This window comes from Cygnus atratus, chromosome 5, assembly GCF_013377495.2.
Source record: "Cygnus atratus isolate AKBS03 ecotype Queensland, Australia chromosome 5, CAtr_DNAZoo_HiC_assembly, whole genome shotgun sequence".
Lineage (NCBI taxonomy): Eukaryota > Metazoa > Chordata > Aves > Anseriformes > Anatidae > Cygnus > Cygnus atratus.
The window spans coordinates 13,281,253-13,295,507 of NC_066366.1; the positions used below are offsets into that span (position 1 = coordinate 13,281,253).

Below are 14,255 nucleotides of genomic sequence, written 5' to 3' on the forward strand. Positions count from 1 at the left end.
CTAGGACACAGAACCGTGTAACAGCAAGGGAATTTCACAGATGCTTACACTTGGACTCTACCTTGTAAATACAGCTGACAGCACACGAAACATATGGATAACACGTTCAAGTATCCTCAACATGCAGACAGAAATAAATTCAGGAAGACAAGAGAAAGACAGACCTTATAACTTTATTCCAATATTCTCACCACCAAAAGACAAAACTATATTCACAACAAAACAATGTGTGAGAGAGCGCTTTAGAAAGAGATGATTCTCACCTCCAGTCAATAGAATTGGTGTTTCCAACGTGTTCAGTGATGCTTTGGACCCAATGACTACTGCAAACCAGCTATAATCCAAAAAATTCTCACCAGACACAGACTAAAACTGCATTCTGTGTATTTAAATATTTTCTATTTTAGCTTAATTTTGTACAGTTACCTATAACATAGATAGCTTATAGATCATCTGACTTAGGGTTGTTTTACTGCAAAGTATCCAAGAAATACATTGTAAATGTAAAAGGGAAAATTGAAAGCGAAAATACACAAACCAGTGTGGTTTCCTGATTTCATACTTTAAAATCACTATTTAAGCTGTCCATGATGTAAAGCACTTTCTCTGTAGAAGAACACTACCCTAAAATGATTATTTTATAATATTAGTAAAATGAACAAGAAAATCACTGCACACTTCAACAGACTATCAATGTCAGTTCTAAAGCTTTACTATGCTTAACATCCTTGTGTTAGTACATCTACATTCACGTCAGAGAAAAATCAAGCAAAATTGTGTTTCTAGGCATTGTTAACAGTGAAGCTACTTCTCCTTCTGCTATTGCCCATGGCAATTTGGTGCTGCCACTGGGCCCTTCCAAAATAGATCATTTGTGTGTAGGGAATAAAGAGAAAGGAGACCTCTGATGGCTACTGTGATATTTGCAGACTCACAGTACAGCAAAGTGAAGCTGACAAAATAGTTCAGGCATGAAAGACATGTACTGCTACCTTTGAGAGTCTATTTTATCCACACACATCCAGCATTATTACACACAACGTAGATTTTAGCACTGTCTAGGTAGAAATAATTAAACTAGAGTGCTGTAGGTCACGCCCAGAGAAACCATGCCTTGGGTTACTTTTTACAAGTACCACACAAAAGATGACTTTGTCACTGAGGTAGTGCAAGGAAATTTCAGAAATGTCCTCACAATCATTGGAGAAACCTCACTACAAAAATCCTACGCACCTCTAAAAGCCACCTGAGTTCAGATAGTTTACTTTTTCTTTATGTATTTAGCACTTAATTTCTCTATGCCTGGGTTCCTCATCAGGAAAAACAGTAACAATATCTCCCTACCTTATAACGATATATGTTCGGTACAAAAAGATGGGAAGGATTACAGATCCTGGTTATAAATTTATAATATATGCTAACATCTTCATTCATCTCTGGCCCAAAGATGTCATCCATACAGTCCAACCACCAAATGAAACATGGTTCAACAGCATGGAACAACATGAATCCTGCCCTACATGTAATTTGGCAACAAATCTCTTCACACTGCTATCAGTCTGATCTGTTCAGCTAGTGCTGTAAGCATGAGCTCTTGAATTAAAGCAATCTATGATGGCTGTGCCCATAGCAGCAAAGCTTTGCTGCTGTTACAAACAGGAATCAGCATCAACTGTACTTAACTATGTAATACTTCCTTTTGACTCTACCCAACCAGACTTTGTTCACAAGTTTGCACGATTTATGATCTTGGCTCTTCCAATTGCAAAATTAGTGAGCTCTCCCTCTCAGAGGAATAATCAACTTATTTAGAATATTTAAAACATTTTTCAATTCGTGTTTCCCTCACATTTTGAGGGATTAAAACTTATCAACAAGCCAAAGTTTCTCTTGGGATAGACTCAAACTTTTTCTTTCAGATATCAATCAATTTAGATACTGTGTAGAAAGAAGAAAACAAATATGTGCTGCAATTTCATCAGAAACATGTTAATATGTAAGAGCAGGCAGTAAACTTGCCTTCAGCAAGAGTTTCCATCCCTGTGTGCATTAAGAAAGCAGAGTGGACGCAAGAAAAAAGCTCATGAAAGCAGAGTTTGACTACCTTGGTAGGAACTAGTAGTCTCCACTCACCACAAATACAATATGATCTTTACATGAAAAAGCAGGTGGTCAAAACCTCAATTTTGCTTTTCAGATCTGGATGGGAAGGCTTTGACCACTGTGGATACTAAGGATCCTATAATAACATTTCACAATAGCATGTAAGTTAAAATGTAGGTTGGAGAAATTCCATTCTGAGTAACTGAACCCTGCCAACTCAAGTATTCTGCAATTGCAATCATATGCAGTATTCTTAAATTCCTGACCTAAAGGGTAATGTAGTACTGCTCAACAGCTGCTGTTTAACAGATTTAGCTGTACCAGCGATGGTTACAGATAAAATACTGCAAAGTAATGGTGAATGCATATGCTAAACATAAAGAAAGGAGAAGGTAGACTAATCAAAATATTAACATGAAAGTATAACTAATACTTCATTCCAACAAATTCCACTATAAGGCAGGCATATGAACCCACATGATCTGCAAATAAAGGATAATTTAAATGCAGTACATTATTTTACCTGTCTTTGCATCTCTTCAATCTGTCGTTGGGGAACACTTTGCAGAATACTGTACATTTCTGGCATCTTTTCTTCAGGGATGACAACAGAGGCCCTATAAGCAAACAATCAGGAAAACAGTAAGGTGAGAAAAAGGAAGTTCCACGTTAAAAGAGGTCAACCCAGAACCTTGCCCTATTCCAATATGACGTGCTCAGAAGATGTTAGCAGAAATAAGCAGTCTCCTCTCAGTGTAGTTAATTATTTTGTGTAGTTAATTATTTTACCGACTGATCGGTGGAGACAAACCACTGAATGTGGAAAGGACAGAGACTCAGATTTCCTGAATTCCCATCACCAGACTGCCACTGACTTGCTGATATCTTACATCTCTTCGAGTGACCAGTGAGATATATATATATATATATATGGCATATATAGTGCTATGCATACAAATAGCATTTTTTGTATGTATTATCCTAAGATAATGTAACTGGGCATTGATTACGCATGGAAAAGAAAAAAACTCTGCACTCATAACATAGCATGCTCAGCTGCAAAATAATACTTTTCAGTCTCAAATGAACTTAGGAATTCTGATACAATATAATAAATTTATTGTTTATATGATGCCCTTTTTGGCACATACTTCTTGGGCATCTGAATGCAGATCTGTCATCACACAGCACAAGCGTAAGACAGCAACACAAGTCTGTTTTAGAAAAGATATCATTGGCTACAGGATAACCAAATGCTCAGTCATCTCTGCCTCCTTCGTTTTCAGCTCCTGTTTTTGATGCATAAACACATCAAGGACATCTATCTCACCAAGTATTCTGTTCACTGTACCCCCCAGTACTGATTTGACTTATAGTGATTTCACTCAAATCACTGAATGTAATGGATATATCTTATGCACATGTTGGATGTACAATAGTTAGCGTACAGACCTCTTCCAGTCCAAAACCTCAGAGAAAGGTAAAATGTAAGAGTCAGCAATGATGACTGGGACACAGCCAGCTTGAAGAACATCACTTAGCACAGCCTGACCCAGGCGGGCTCCACGTAGAACGACACAAAATGTAGCTTCCTGTCAACAAATGATATCCAACACACAGATGAGGAAAAAAAAAGAAATTTTATAGCTGTATTACATGTGTAGGTATGTATTATGCACTCCTGCCCTCTCACTTGTAAAAAACAAGTCAAAAGGAAAAGAGGCTTGCTCTGTACTACCGATGTATTCTGAGTTATCAGCAAATTCAAAATAATTACAGAACTTTATCTACCAGTGACTTATAAATACCAAGCGTAGAGTTAAGAAATCAGCAAATGGGACTATTCTATGCTTTATTATAGTGGCCTAATTTCAGAATTCTAATTGAGAAAATTCAGAGAGAAAAGCAACATTTTGAAAGTTTGGCATAACAAGACGAGCAACAACCAACATGAAGGTATTGAGTACACACTGCACAAAGCCAAACCAATTTCTTTCCATTATAGGGCAATGCAGCTCTATGGATAGCAGAGAAGTAACAGGTTTCATATCTCAACTTTAAAAGGCGTTTGATATAATCTTTGATAACATTTTCACAAGCAAATTAAGAAATCATAGGCTTGCTAAAGCCCTCATAAGCTTTATAATTACATAAATTACAGTTACAAAACTCTAAATATAAAGCACTTAGCAGTGGTTCACAGGTAAAACTGAGTGATGGATCAAAGAGTTCCAAAAAATCTCTCCTAGATCTAACATTATTCAATGTGTTCCTTTGGTAAAGTGAGCAGCAGAATTAAGACCATACTTATTAGACGTGGAAATACTTATATTTTTGGAGGATTAGGAAGCATAATGGATAACAGGATTAGAGTCTGACGCTATATGGAGAAACTGACTAAAAATACTGATAGGTAGGGTTCAATATTTAGATAAGAATAACCAACCACGCAAATATAAAGCAGGAAATAATGGGCTATGTTTTGCATTCTGCAGAAAAGGATATTTCAAACAAAAGGCCAGGAAAATAAAGGATATTCACGTGCAACAACATCAATGTTGCAAAAATGAACCACTCCACCCAGAAGTGCTATTAGAATGTAGAAAGAAGTACATCCTAAGAGACCAGCAGTAATCACTCGCTCTACTCAGCAATGTAAGACCCCAGACAGAGCAGTGTGTTCTGTCCTGGGCAGTACACTTCCAAGGAAAAAATAAATAAGTGTATGATTACTTATCTTGAGAACATGATCTACAAGGAAAGACCAACTTCATCAAGACTACTTATTCTGAAATGCTAACAACAGGAGGAAGATGGCTAAAGGGAGCTTTGAGGATATAAAAAGCTGCTAAAAAAAGAATATTATCCATTTATTCACATCCACGACATACAAGACAAAAAAACATGAGTTTAAACACTCATCCTGCAAATAGGGACTTCAGTTCTTACTGTCACTGAAGAACCTTGCCACAGATTCAAGATGGCAAAACAAACATGCTTGTAGAGTTTAGCTACACAAACAAAGAAAAAGCCCAAGTCAGTATTACTCCCAAGTCTAAGAAAGAAAAATTATGAAGTTGATGCAGGGGATCCCACAGATAAGAAAACATCTTTTCAGCTTGCATTCTGTTGCCTGAGGAAAAGGAGCCAGGAGGCACAGCAGGGCAGCAAAGCATCAAAATGGAACGAGGAAATACAACGGGGTTTGCTGGCTCTTCACTTGTTTCCTAGTGCAATCGTGAGACCTGTGTTCATATCTACATAGCAGTGATTAGTATGAAAATCTCATCCAAGAGAAGACTGCAAGCAGGAAGCATTAGCAGCCCAGAAGCCCAAGAGCCTGTCTAGTAGGAAATCTGTAAAGGCAGTGCTGGAAAGGATGAACTGTGATCAGTCCTCAGGCTTCTCCCCTTCCCCCACCACCAGACAGGAAAAGAAGGAAAAGAAGGCTGGGGGGAATGGAAGGAGCAGAGCGAATGAGCACACATTTTAACCATTCACTCACTAGACCACAGAGGAGCAGGTGGAAGAGACCTCAGTAAGGTCTCGGAGAGGGGGGAAAAAAAAGCCCAGATGTGGACACACATGCTCATCTGCCCAGATAACCATTTTTCCTGTCTAGACAAAGGTTACTATAAATACATCTCCTCACATCACCACCGTTATCAGCCAGACATTCCAAAGGGAGATGCAGGGCTCTGCAAAGGAAAGTATTTTAACAATCTCGGCATGTGCCAGCTCCCTTCAGAGTTATAAAATAATACATAGCAAGATATAGATATAGATCCCCGATTTGCTATCCTTGAGCAATCCAGTCTGTATTTAAAGAAATAAAGCAAACAGATTCTTCAACCCCCTTCTGGCTACAGGCTTAGGACTCACGGTCACCCGCTCCTCCCTCTCCCCCTCCTCCCCAAGGAATTTTGAACATATTTCCTACAAAACATAACAGGAGGGGTGGAAACTTTCCCTTTCTTCAGCCTGTTTGTTTTTTTTACCATTATTTGTTGAAGTTCAAAGACAGATTATGTGCTGGTGGCCACAGACAGAGCACAGTGGCCTGTGGCATAACTCACTTCACCACGCCGCATGCCAAAGCACCTCTCCGTCAGCAAGCTGCCAGAAGACCCAGGGGTCTGAGAACGCTATCTAGTTTTATCTTCACTGACACATCAAAAGGCCTCTGGAAGTTGGGCCACGGCCATCAAACACATTTCACCTAGATGTTTTCATAGCTGCATGCTGACAAGTCTTCCAGCTCAGTCTGTTGTATCTACAGAGAGCATTTTCTAGGGTTTAACTACTAAGTTGCATACAAAAAATATAACCCAACCAACTCTTGTTAAATGTAGCACCTTTTCCCCCCCAAAATAAATCTATACATAAACTCTGTAAAGTTCATTTTAATCCACCCTCCAACTGCCAAAGCAGGCTCCTGTCCCAAACTCCATCTAACAAGACCTGAACTGTCAGAATTTAGATATCAGTTCCAAATTCATGCCTACTGAAGCTCATTTTGCCAGTTATTCTGGAGAGTGTAGATTCTGAAGTTCTACCCCAGTTTTAAAGAAACCAATCGTGTCTGACCTTCCAAAGTTTCACCCCTCGTTGCAGCTGGATTTGGTGGTATCTCCATATCATTTTTAAGTTTACATCATGTGGTACTAGAAGACCACCACCATCAACCCCGTGAAGATGTTATATATAAGCAGTTTTTTCAGACTGCACAGTAGCCTCTATATAAGTTTGAGTACACAGTTCTCAGCCCTCTTAAAAATAATGTTTTGGATAAATAATAAAGTTAGGATATAATATCCAAGCTAACGTAATGAACTGTGCATTTTCAAAACACAGTTACCATAGCAAGTTAAGTAAAATACTAAAAGTTTCCTATCAGTGCTAAACAGCAACAGCTCCGCAGCCAAGAAAGACACCAAGGAGAAGAGAAGATTGCAGGAGAGACAGCCTTACCTGAAGTACTTGAGGATAATCAAAGATTTGATTGTTGTGACATCGTTTGCGAACAGCAGGGACACCATCTGACAGATTTGTGCATTTGTCTAAGACTAACACCGATTCCCCATTCTCAGCCTGAAGAGCTTCCAACTCAGACCGGTATTCTGGGTGCAGAGCCATTTGAGATGACAGAATGAAATACCTGCGGGGACTGAAAAAACACAGCAAGGTTACTTGGCAGCACCACAAGTTTACTTCCAAGATGCTCTACAACATGTTTCTTTCCACCCTGGAAAAGTCAATCTCATTCTGCTAAATGCGGACACAGTACTAAGACCATATTTTCAGACGAGAGTGAGAAGTGTAATGATGCAAGAGAATTAAATTTTGGATATTAAGTGGCTCAGCACTATTTACATCTCCAAATAAAATATACATGGAAAGAGTGCTTATTATATTAAAATCAGCACTTGCATTATAATATGTTTTATAAACTGAAATAAACATTATTTGGCTATACATTAAAACAGCTTACTGCTGATGCTAGCATTGTTCATTCTATTATTTGGTGTTTGTGTACCGTTACAAAGTAGACATTGAATGCTGCTACTAGTTTCTCCTCTCATATATTTTCTCATCAATTTTAATGGAAAAAAAAAAGATGCTGAACTGTCAACTTAGCTACCCTGTGCATATTCCACTTTGATATGGTGACAGTAACAACAGGACAAGGTCATCTCATTAGCTGTGATTCCGTTCTGTCCCTTTAGGGTACCATAAAGGCAACACTTCCAGGACAATGAGGAAGGCTCAGTAGCCTACTCACTCTCAACTCCTACCATGCCCCAGAAATATGCATATTCAAGATGTGCTTTAACACTGAAGTATTTCAAGACATGAATTAGCACTGGAAGTAAAACACACAGGAATGGAGTCTCAAATTAGATGCTCACAGCTTTAAAAAGTGAGTTTTGTTAATGACGAAACAGAGCATGTCTTAACATGCTCACTGACTTTTTTTTTTTTTTAAACAGATGAAATAAGTCAGACTACTCCACTGCTTCCCATTCAAGGGAACACATAGTGAGAGCCTGCCCTCAACTCAGCCAGAAGAACACAGGAAATAGGAGGCCTGCACTTAGGATTCCAATTCTGCTCCACGTGATACTATTTTTAATTTACAGTCTTTGAGAACACACACAAACACACACTTTATAAAGTCAGACCTTTCCCACTGCTCTTCTCACCTCTTTTACTTATTTTCCTGCTGGTCACTTTAGTTGATCCAATTAACAGATAAGATTTACACAGTATTTTTTTTAAACACTCTATTTTTCTAAGTCTCCAGCTGCTACCATCTTGCTACCAAAAGCTTTATAGAATACACATTACTAGCAGAGTTGCAAGTAAAATAATCTAAACTACTCAACTAAAAAGGAGAATAAATCAAAAATCCTCAGTTCAGCTCTTTAAGAGGAACAAGAAAGGATTTGCCTTAAAAAAAGGAAATACTGCTACACGAGTGACAAAAAACAACCAGCTAAGAATTGTGCAGGATTGTTTGTGTTTAAAACCAAATTTTGCCTTTAAACTGTCATCAACGTATGACATCCAAATCCAGTGATCAAATCTTGTTAAAAAAAAAAAAAAAAGCACAGGGCAGCTACCAGGTAATAATGCTTTAGTGTAATGGAAAGTAATAATTTACCCCGATCAAGCCTGAACTCCAAACACTGCTCCCTTGTCACACCCTTTCTGCATAAAGCAAACTTTTACATTTCAATTAGTAATGCTAACTGGCCACTAGATGGTACTCTGGAGACTAGTTTGCTCCTCACAAAAAAATTAAAACACTGAACCTACAACACACCCATGAAACACAGAGTCCTGCAGCGTTTATCTGACTACACGGACATGAACAGTATGATAGCATCTCTCTTTACAGCAGATTCTACACACGCTGAGGCCTATCATCATGTTCATGCTTTCCAGACAGAAATACAAAGCATGCTCTCGCTCTGCGTTTAACTGTAAATAATACCTGAAATATATGAGGAATCCACTGGGATTCAAACAGATGCCCCTATACCGGCCAGGTCCAGGAGTATCATAATCAGGATCGTGAAATGTGTGACTAAAGCAAACCACTGCTGCACAGGTCTGTCCTGTAACTGACTGCGATCCCTTACTTGGAGCAGCACAGAGCAACAGCAAGAACACTACCCTTACCAGAGAAGACAACGAGCCAAAGTACAGTAATTTTTTTGGTCTGTAACTAGCAGCACCCTTTCAAATCACAGTTTTCAACTCTAATTATTCATATTCTCTAAAGGATGATGTTAGAAGAAAGAACCTAAAGCTTCTGCACCTCCAAACCTGATCTTCTTTTAAACCACAACACAGGTAAGACCTTGCTACAGCGAAACATTTTCAGCTGTGTAGTTAAAGGCTTATGAAATACGAAAAGAACAACCTTTCATAATCAATTAAGATGTCTTCCGGACTTCTTCCTATTCTTGTTCTGAAGACACGAATGGATAAGAGAAACCACAATTTCCCAGAGTAGCTCATTTTAAATGGCTAATTACATTCCCCGATAAAATTAGTGCTTCATGTCCTACTTGTCTTACTTTGCTTCCAAATACAGTATCATGGTGTTTTCTTTGTTTGTATGTCTTACTCCAGTACTTTGTAAAATAAATAAATAAATAAACCATCAGTATTAAAATCTCTGGATGTAACTATTCACCTAAACAAGTCAGCTCTCATTCTTCTGCTTCATAAGCTAACCACACTAGCCTCCTTAAGATTCTTTCTGCAAGAACTTCCTCTCTTCAGAGCTCTATTTCCAGGCTTCTCCTTCTACCTCTTCTACCATGTCATTTTCAAAGGACTTCAGAACTACAAAAACATCTAAACTGATTTAGAAAGAATGTATCTGTAAGACATACAGAGATAAATATCATATCCTTGCTCCTGTTCTCCTGTTACATATTGGAAGTTTGCACTGTCTGATACTACCTGAAGCACACATGCTGCTCCCCATGATCCCTTTACCTCTTAAAAGGTCACAATGGAGGTACAGCATGCTGCTTTTACCATTACTATAGAAATCTCTTGCCCTTACTTTGCTTTTAGGCATCGTAAAATAAGTTGTCTGAAGAGATCATTTATCAGGGAATCTATATTACTTTGAATTACTGCCTTGCTTTACCTAAACATTAAAAAAAAAATCACAATAACAACTATTTTTATTTAGTTCCAGTGAGCTGACTTGATACGTTAGGCATATTGAGCCTAATGCCACAAGAAACATTGCCACTCCATCATATTTCACACTTCAGTTTCTGGAGCGGGTCTCCTAAAACCCTGTCAGACTATCATTTATCACACTTCAGTTTCTGACGTGGGGAAAAAAGAAACTCTCAAAAGAAGTCCCCAGTTCATCACTAAACCACACCTGGGCAGATTAGACAAGGCTATTAGCATTGGAACTGTCGTACATTTTAATAGCAAGATCCATGCATGAGCAGAACAACTCTTACAAAATTGCCCTAGCCCAACAACAAGCTGGCAGCTGTATTTATATTTTATCAGCATCCATATTAAACACAATATTGAATATATTTTGCCCAACTAATCGGGATTGCTTTACCCAGGTCCTCTTTCTGGCAGATCCACTTCTCCAGACAAAGGGCTGTAAACAGGAATACTGACATCGTAGCCTTGCCGGTAAGTCCATGTGGAGAAGCCTCCACCAGCTAGCAGAGCCCTGAAAAAGACAAGAAAGACCATAAAGAGAGCACGTAGATCATTCCAACTCAGAGCAGTATTTACTGATTAACGTTACCAGAACATCAAAAAGATGCACCTGAGATAACAGTTTTTCCTTCAACTTCTGTCAGTGGCATTTTCCCTGCAGTTTTTACATTCACTTTGGTTTTCCTGAACTGGGCTTACTGCCAGGTTGGATCCGGTCATCAAGGGAATGTTTACAATTGCATATGATCACTGAGGAAAGAACTGTTTTTGCATTATTATAGGGAAATGGAATCTATTGCAGTCATTATGACCATCCTGCATTTTTGCAAGCTTACACATACTAAGTCAATTTTAACTTAAAGAAATACATTCTTAATTATTTATACTAGTTAACGTATTTCTTAACGTCTACCCTAAAACAGCATGTAGCACAGCTTGAAGTGTTAGACAAGCTCTACTCCAGGTACAAGTCCAGATAAAATAATACAGCGCTTTTGGAGCTTGTAACAACTCTCAGGAGTTCTCAGGCAAATACGACTTGTTTGTACTGTATTTTCAGGGTGATCACACTAACTAGTAAAGTTTATTTTGTTTCTATATTACACAAAAAATGCTATAAGCAGAACACAACGCAATGCGAATTTGATATGCTCCAAAACTGATCTCCAAGAGTAGGGGCAGCTTGGGTTGCTGTGCTAGAAAACATGGGAATAATCAAGGATGGATAAATTAAGACATATTTCAACCTCGCAATGGGACAAACCTGATTGTCTGTGGCTTTTCCTAGACAGGACAACCTTTTATTACACAGAAGCAATGAGCTTTAAAACACAGAAGAGAATGTGAACAGAAGAAAGCAATGCATCATCCGCAGTGCTGAAAGAAACAGGTGTGTTATCTCCTGTCCCGAATCTAGCTTCTTTGAAGTATGCCAGTAGAGGACATCAGCTTTTCAGTTACCATTTCATCCCCAGTGACCAGGTGGCACAACGAACACACCATCCTATTTCCAAAAGAAGCTCAGATTCAGCTTCTTTAGTGAGACTTCTTGAACAGCTGACTGTGCTTTTACTCCTTTGTCACCAAACAGCAGGGTGGGCTATCCTTTAAACTGCCCTTGGGATACTGGGTCTGCCTAAATTACCATATAAAGTAATATGCAGAAAAATATTTTTCCTGTTGCAGCTTCTCTCATTTTCTAGGCGAAGAAGCAGAACACAATACACCACTACTCCAGGCACTACAGAAAGGATCTCGAGGAGCTGCACCCACTGCAGCAGCTGTGATTACAGCCAGCAGTCTTATTGTCAAGCTTGCACATTGCCACAGTTCAGACTGGAGCAGGCACGTCCCATCAGTAATCAAAATAGATGCATCAGAAGCAAGTCAAGATGAGGCCAGACGTGCTGACAACCTATTAGGAGATACTCTACTTTTCACTTACCACTGAATTAAATCCCTAGTATAGTGTTTAGAGCAGTTTTTCCACTGCTGTTATATAATAGATTATTACTCTACTTAATTGTCATGCAAGACTGATTATCTTTTCCCCTTGGAACATGACACCGTGGTTAAACACCAGTATGTTTTGCCTGCTTTAACTCCCTTCAGATGTGCCGCAGGATACTTCACTTCCTGCCCTGAACTGCAGCACGGTTGTTTAGCATCCCAACTTCACAATCACATTTGGGCATAAACGTGACTCCACCCAAGTAGTCAAGCAGGCAGTTCTAAAAGTCATTTAAGAAGCTCTTTGAAAATTGTAGGCTCTGGATTACAGATGCAATTCAGTTTGACGACAATTACAAAATCAAAACAACTTGCTCTATTACTCTCCAGACAGAGCACAAACTATTTGTAGGAGCAGAAATCAACTTGAGAACAGGATGATAAATCAAGCACGTGCCGAGTGAGAATTTGTGCTCTAAGTGCTTATTTGGGGTTCCTTTCCAGTGCTTCCCCCTCTTTGGTGGGGGCATGTACACGTTACGTGTACAGTGCTATCATGACTAGGTCTCACCCTCGAAGTTGCATGTTCCAGGGCTTATCCACATCAATTCAACAACAAGCAGGGAGGAAGAAAAAAAAAACTGGCTTGGGTGTTGCTGTTCTTGCACTTTATACCTCTCTCCTCTTTTTATAACCCCCTAATTGGGAAACTACAACCAGATTGTTTTAATTGGATCCGGTGAAAACATGACAGCACCTCATCAACCTTGAGAAAGCAGGTGTGTGTCATGCAGACCGTTGCTTACACAAACCCACCGGGAACCAACACCATTTAAATAACTCCTCACAGATTTTCGTTGTATGATGCACTAAGGGAATAGAGATATTAACTCCTAATGTAGTCAAGATGAACAATCTTTAAATCGCACTGACCAACGAGGAGTAAGCCTGCTCCTAAGCAACTTTTCACCACTTCTCAGGTATTGATCCTTCTTTCTCTCCAGGAAGTGCCCCAACTGGTCTGCGCTCTCAGTGTTTCTGCCCAGCTGCCATCGCCATCAGTTTTCTGCCAAATCTCACAAGTCACTGAAACCAATTCATCAATCGAAGCAGAAAGAAGCAGCATCTTCGTCCATATGTTGAATCCTACAGCTACAGAGTAGCTTAGTGAAAGAAATCCCTTCATCCACACTGTTATACCAAATTCAATACCGCTTATTAACAAATAACAAAGAGCTTATATTTTAAGGTTTATGGCAGGAGATTACATACGTTATGGCAGCTAATACCAGCAACATAGCCTCCATGCCCCCAAGGCAGACTTCTATCTTCAAAATAATTGGAGTAAAGCACTTTTACACTGTCTCCTGGAAATTAGATTTAAAGACTTAATAAACGAACAACCAGTCAGTGTGCTAACTTATCTAAACTTATCTAAAGTCTTTCACAGGTGTAAAAACACTATATAACTGAATTCCCCGTGCAAAAGGTCTTACTTTGCCTGGATTACTATTCTGCAGCAAATCAGCAGGACATGATTCTATCATATCCAACATCCACTACTGTTCAATTCAGTATGATATCAGGTATGGGCTGAACAGAGAAGGGAACATATTCCCTGCGCAAACTGCATACACATTACCTGTGTTTTTCACCAGACATCCACAAAATCCTGCATATGAGTCCTTACGGAGATGTACCAGTACCGTTCAGACCTGTCACTCAAAAACCACCAAACTCTGCCGGCATATCTTTATTGTGGCCCGCAGCCACTCATCCCACGACACTACAAACAACCGTCCTTCACACTTTAAGTGCCCATTCAGTAACGTGTGGACATACTCAGATGAAGAAAGCAACCTGGTTCACTTACTCTGTTAGCTATGAACTAAGATCTCCAGAGGACTCCAAAATCATACTGTAACCACACACTGCAGCACTCAGGCCTCTTTGCTCCGGTGACCAGAATCTGTACTACACTTAGT

The 14,255-nt window shown here is 39.2% G+C and overlaps 1 protein-coding gene across 3 annotated transcripts in view; it reads right to left on the reverse strand.

Moving 5' to 3' along the window:
• EXT2 (exostosin glycosyltransferase 2) overlaps window positions 1–14,255 on the reverse strand; it is a 73,144-nt gene that overhangs the window by 55,546 nt on the left and 3,343 nt on the right. For all 3 annotated transcript variants that reach the window (XM_035552141.2, XM_050710942.1, XM_035552142.2), the window contains exons 4-7: window positions 10,715–10,831; window positions 7,075–7,270; window positions 3,556–3,695; window positions 2,627–2,720 (exon numbers count right to left, since the gene is read on the reverse strand). In XM_035552141.2, the coding sequence (XP_035408034.1) occupies window positions 2,627–2,720; window positions 3,556–3,695; window positions 7,075–7,270; window positions 10,715–10,831 (547 nt within the window). The remainder of the gene's footprint in view (window positions 1–2,626; window positions 2,721–3,555; window positions 3,696–7,074; window positions 7,271–10,714; window positions 10,832–14,255) is intronic.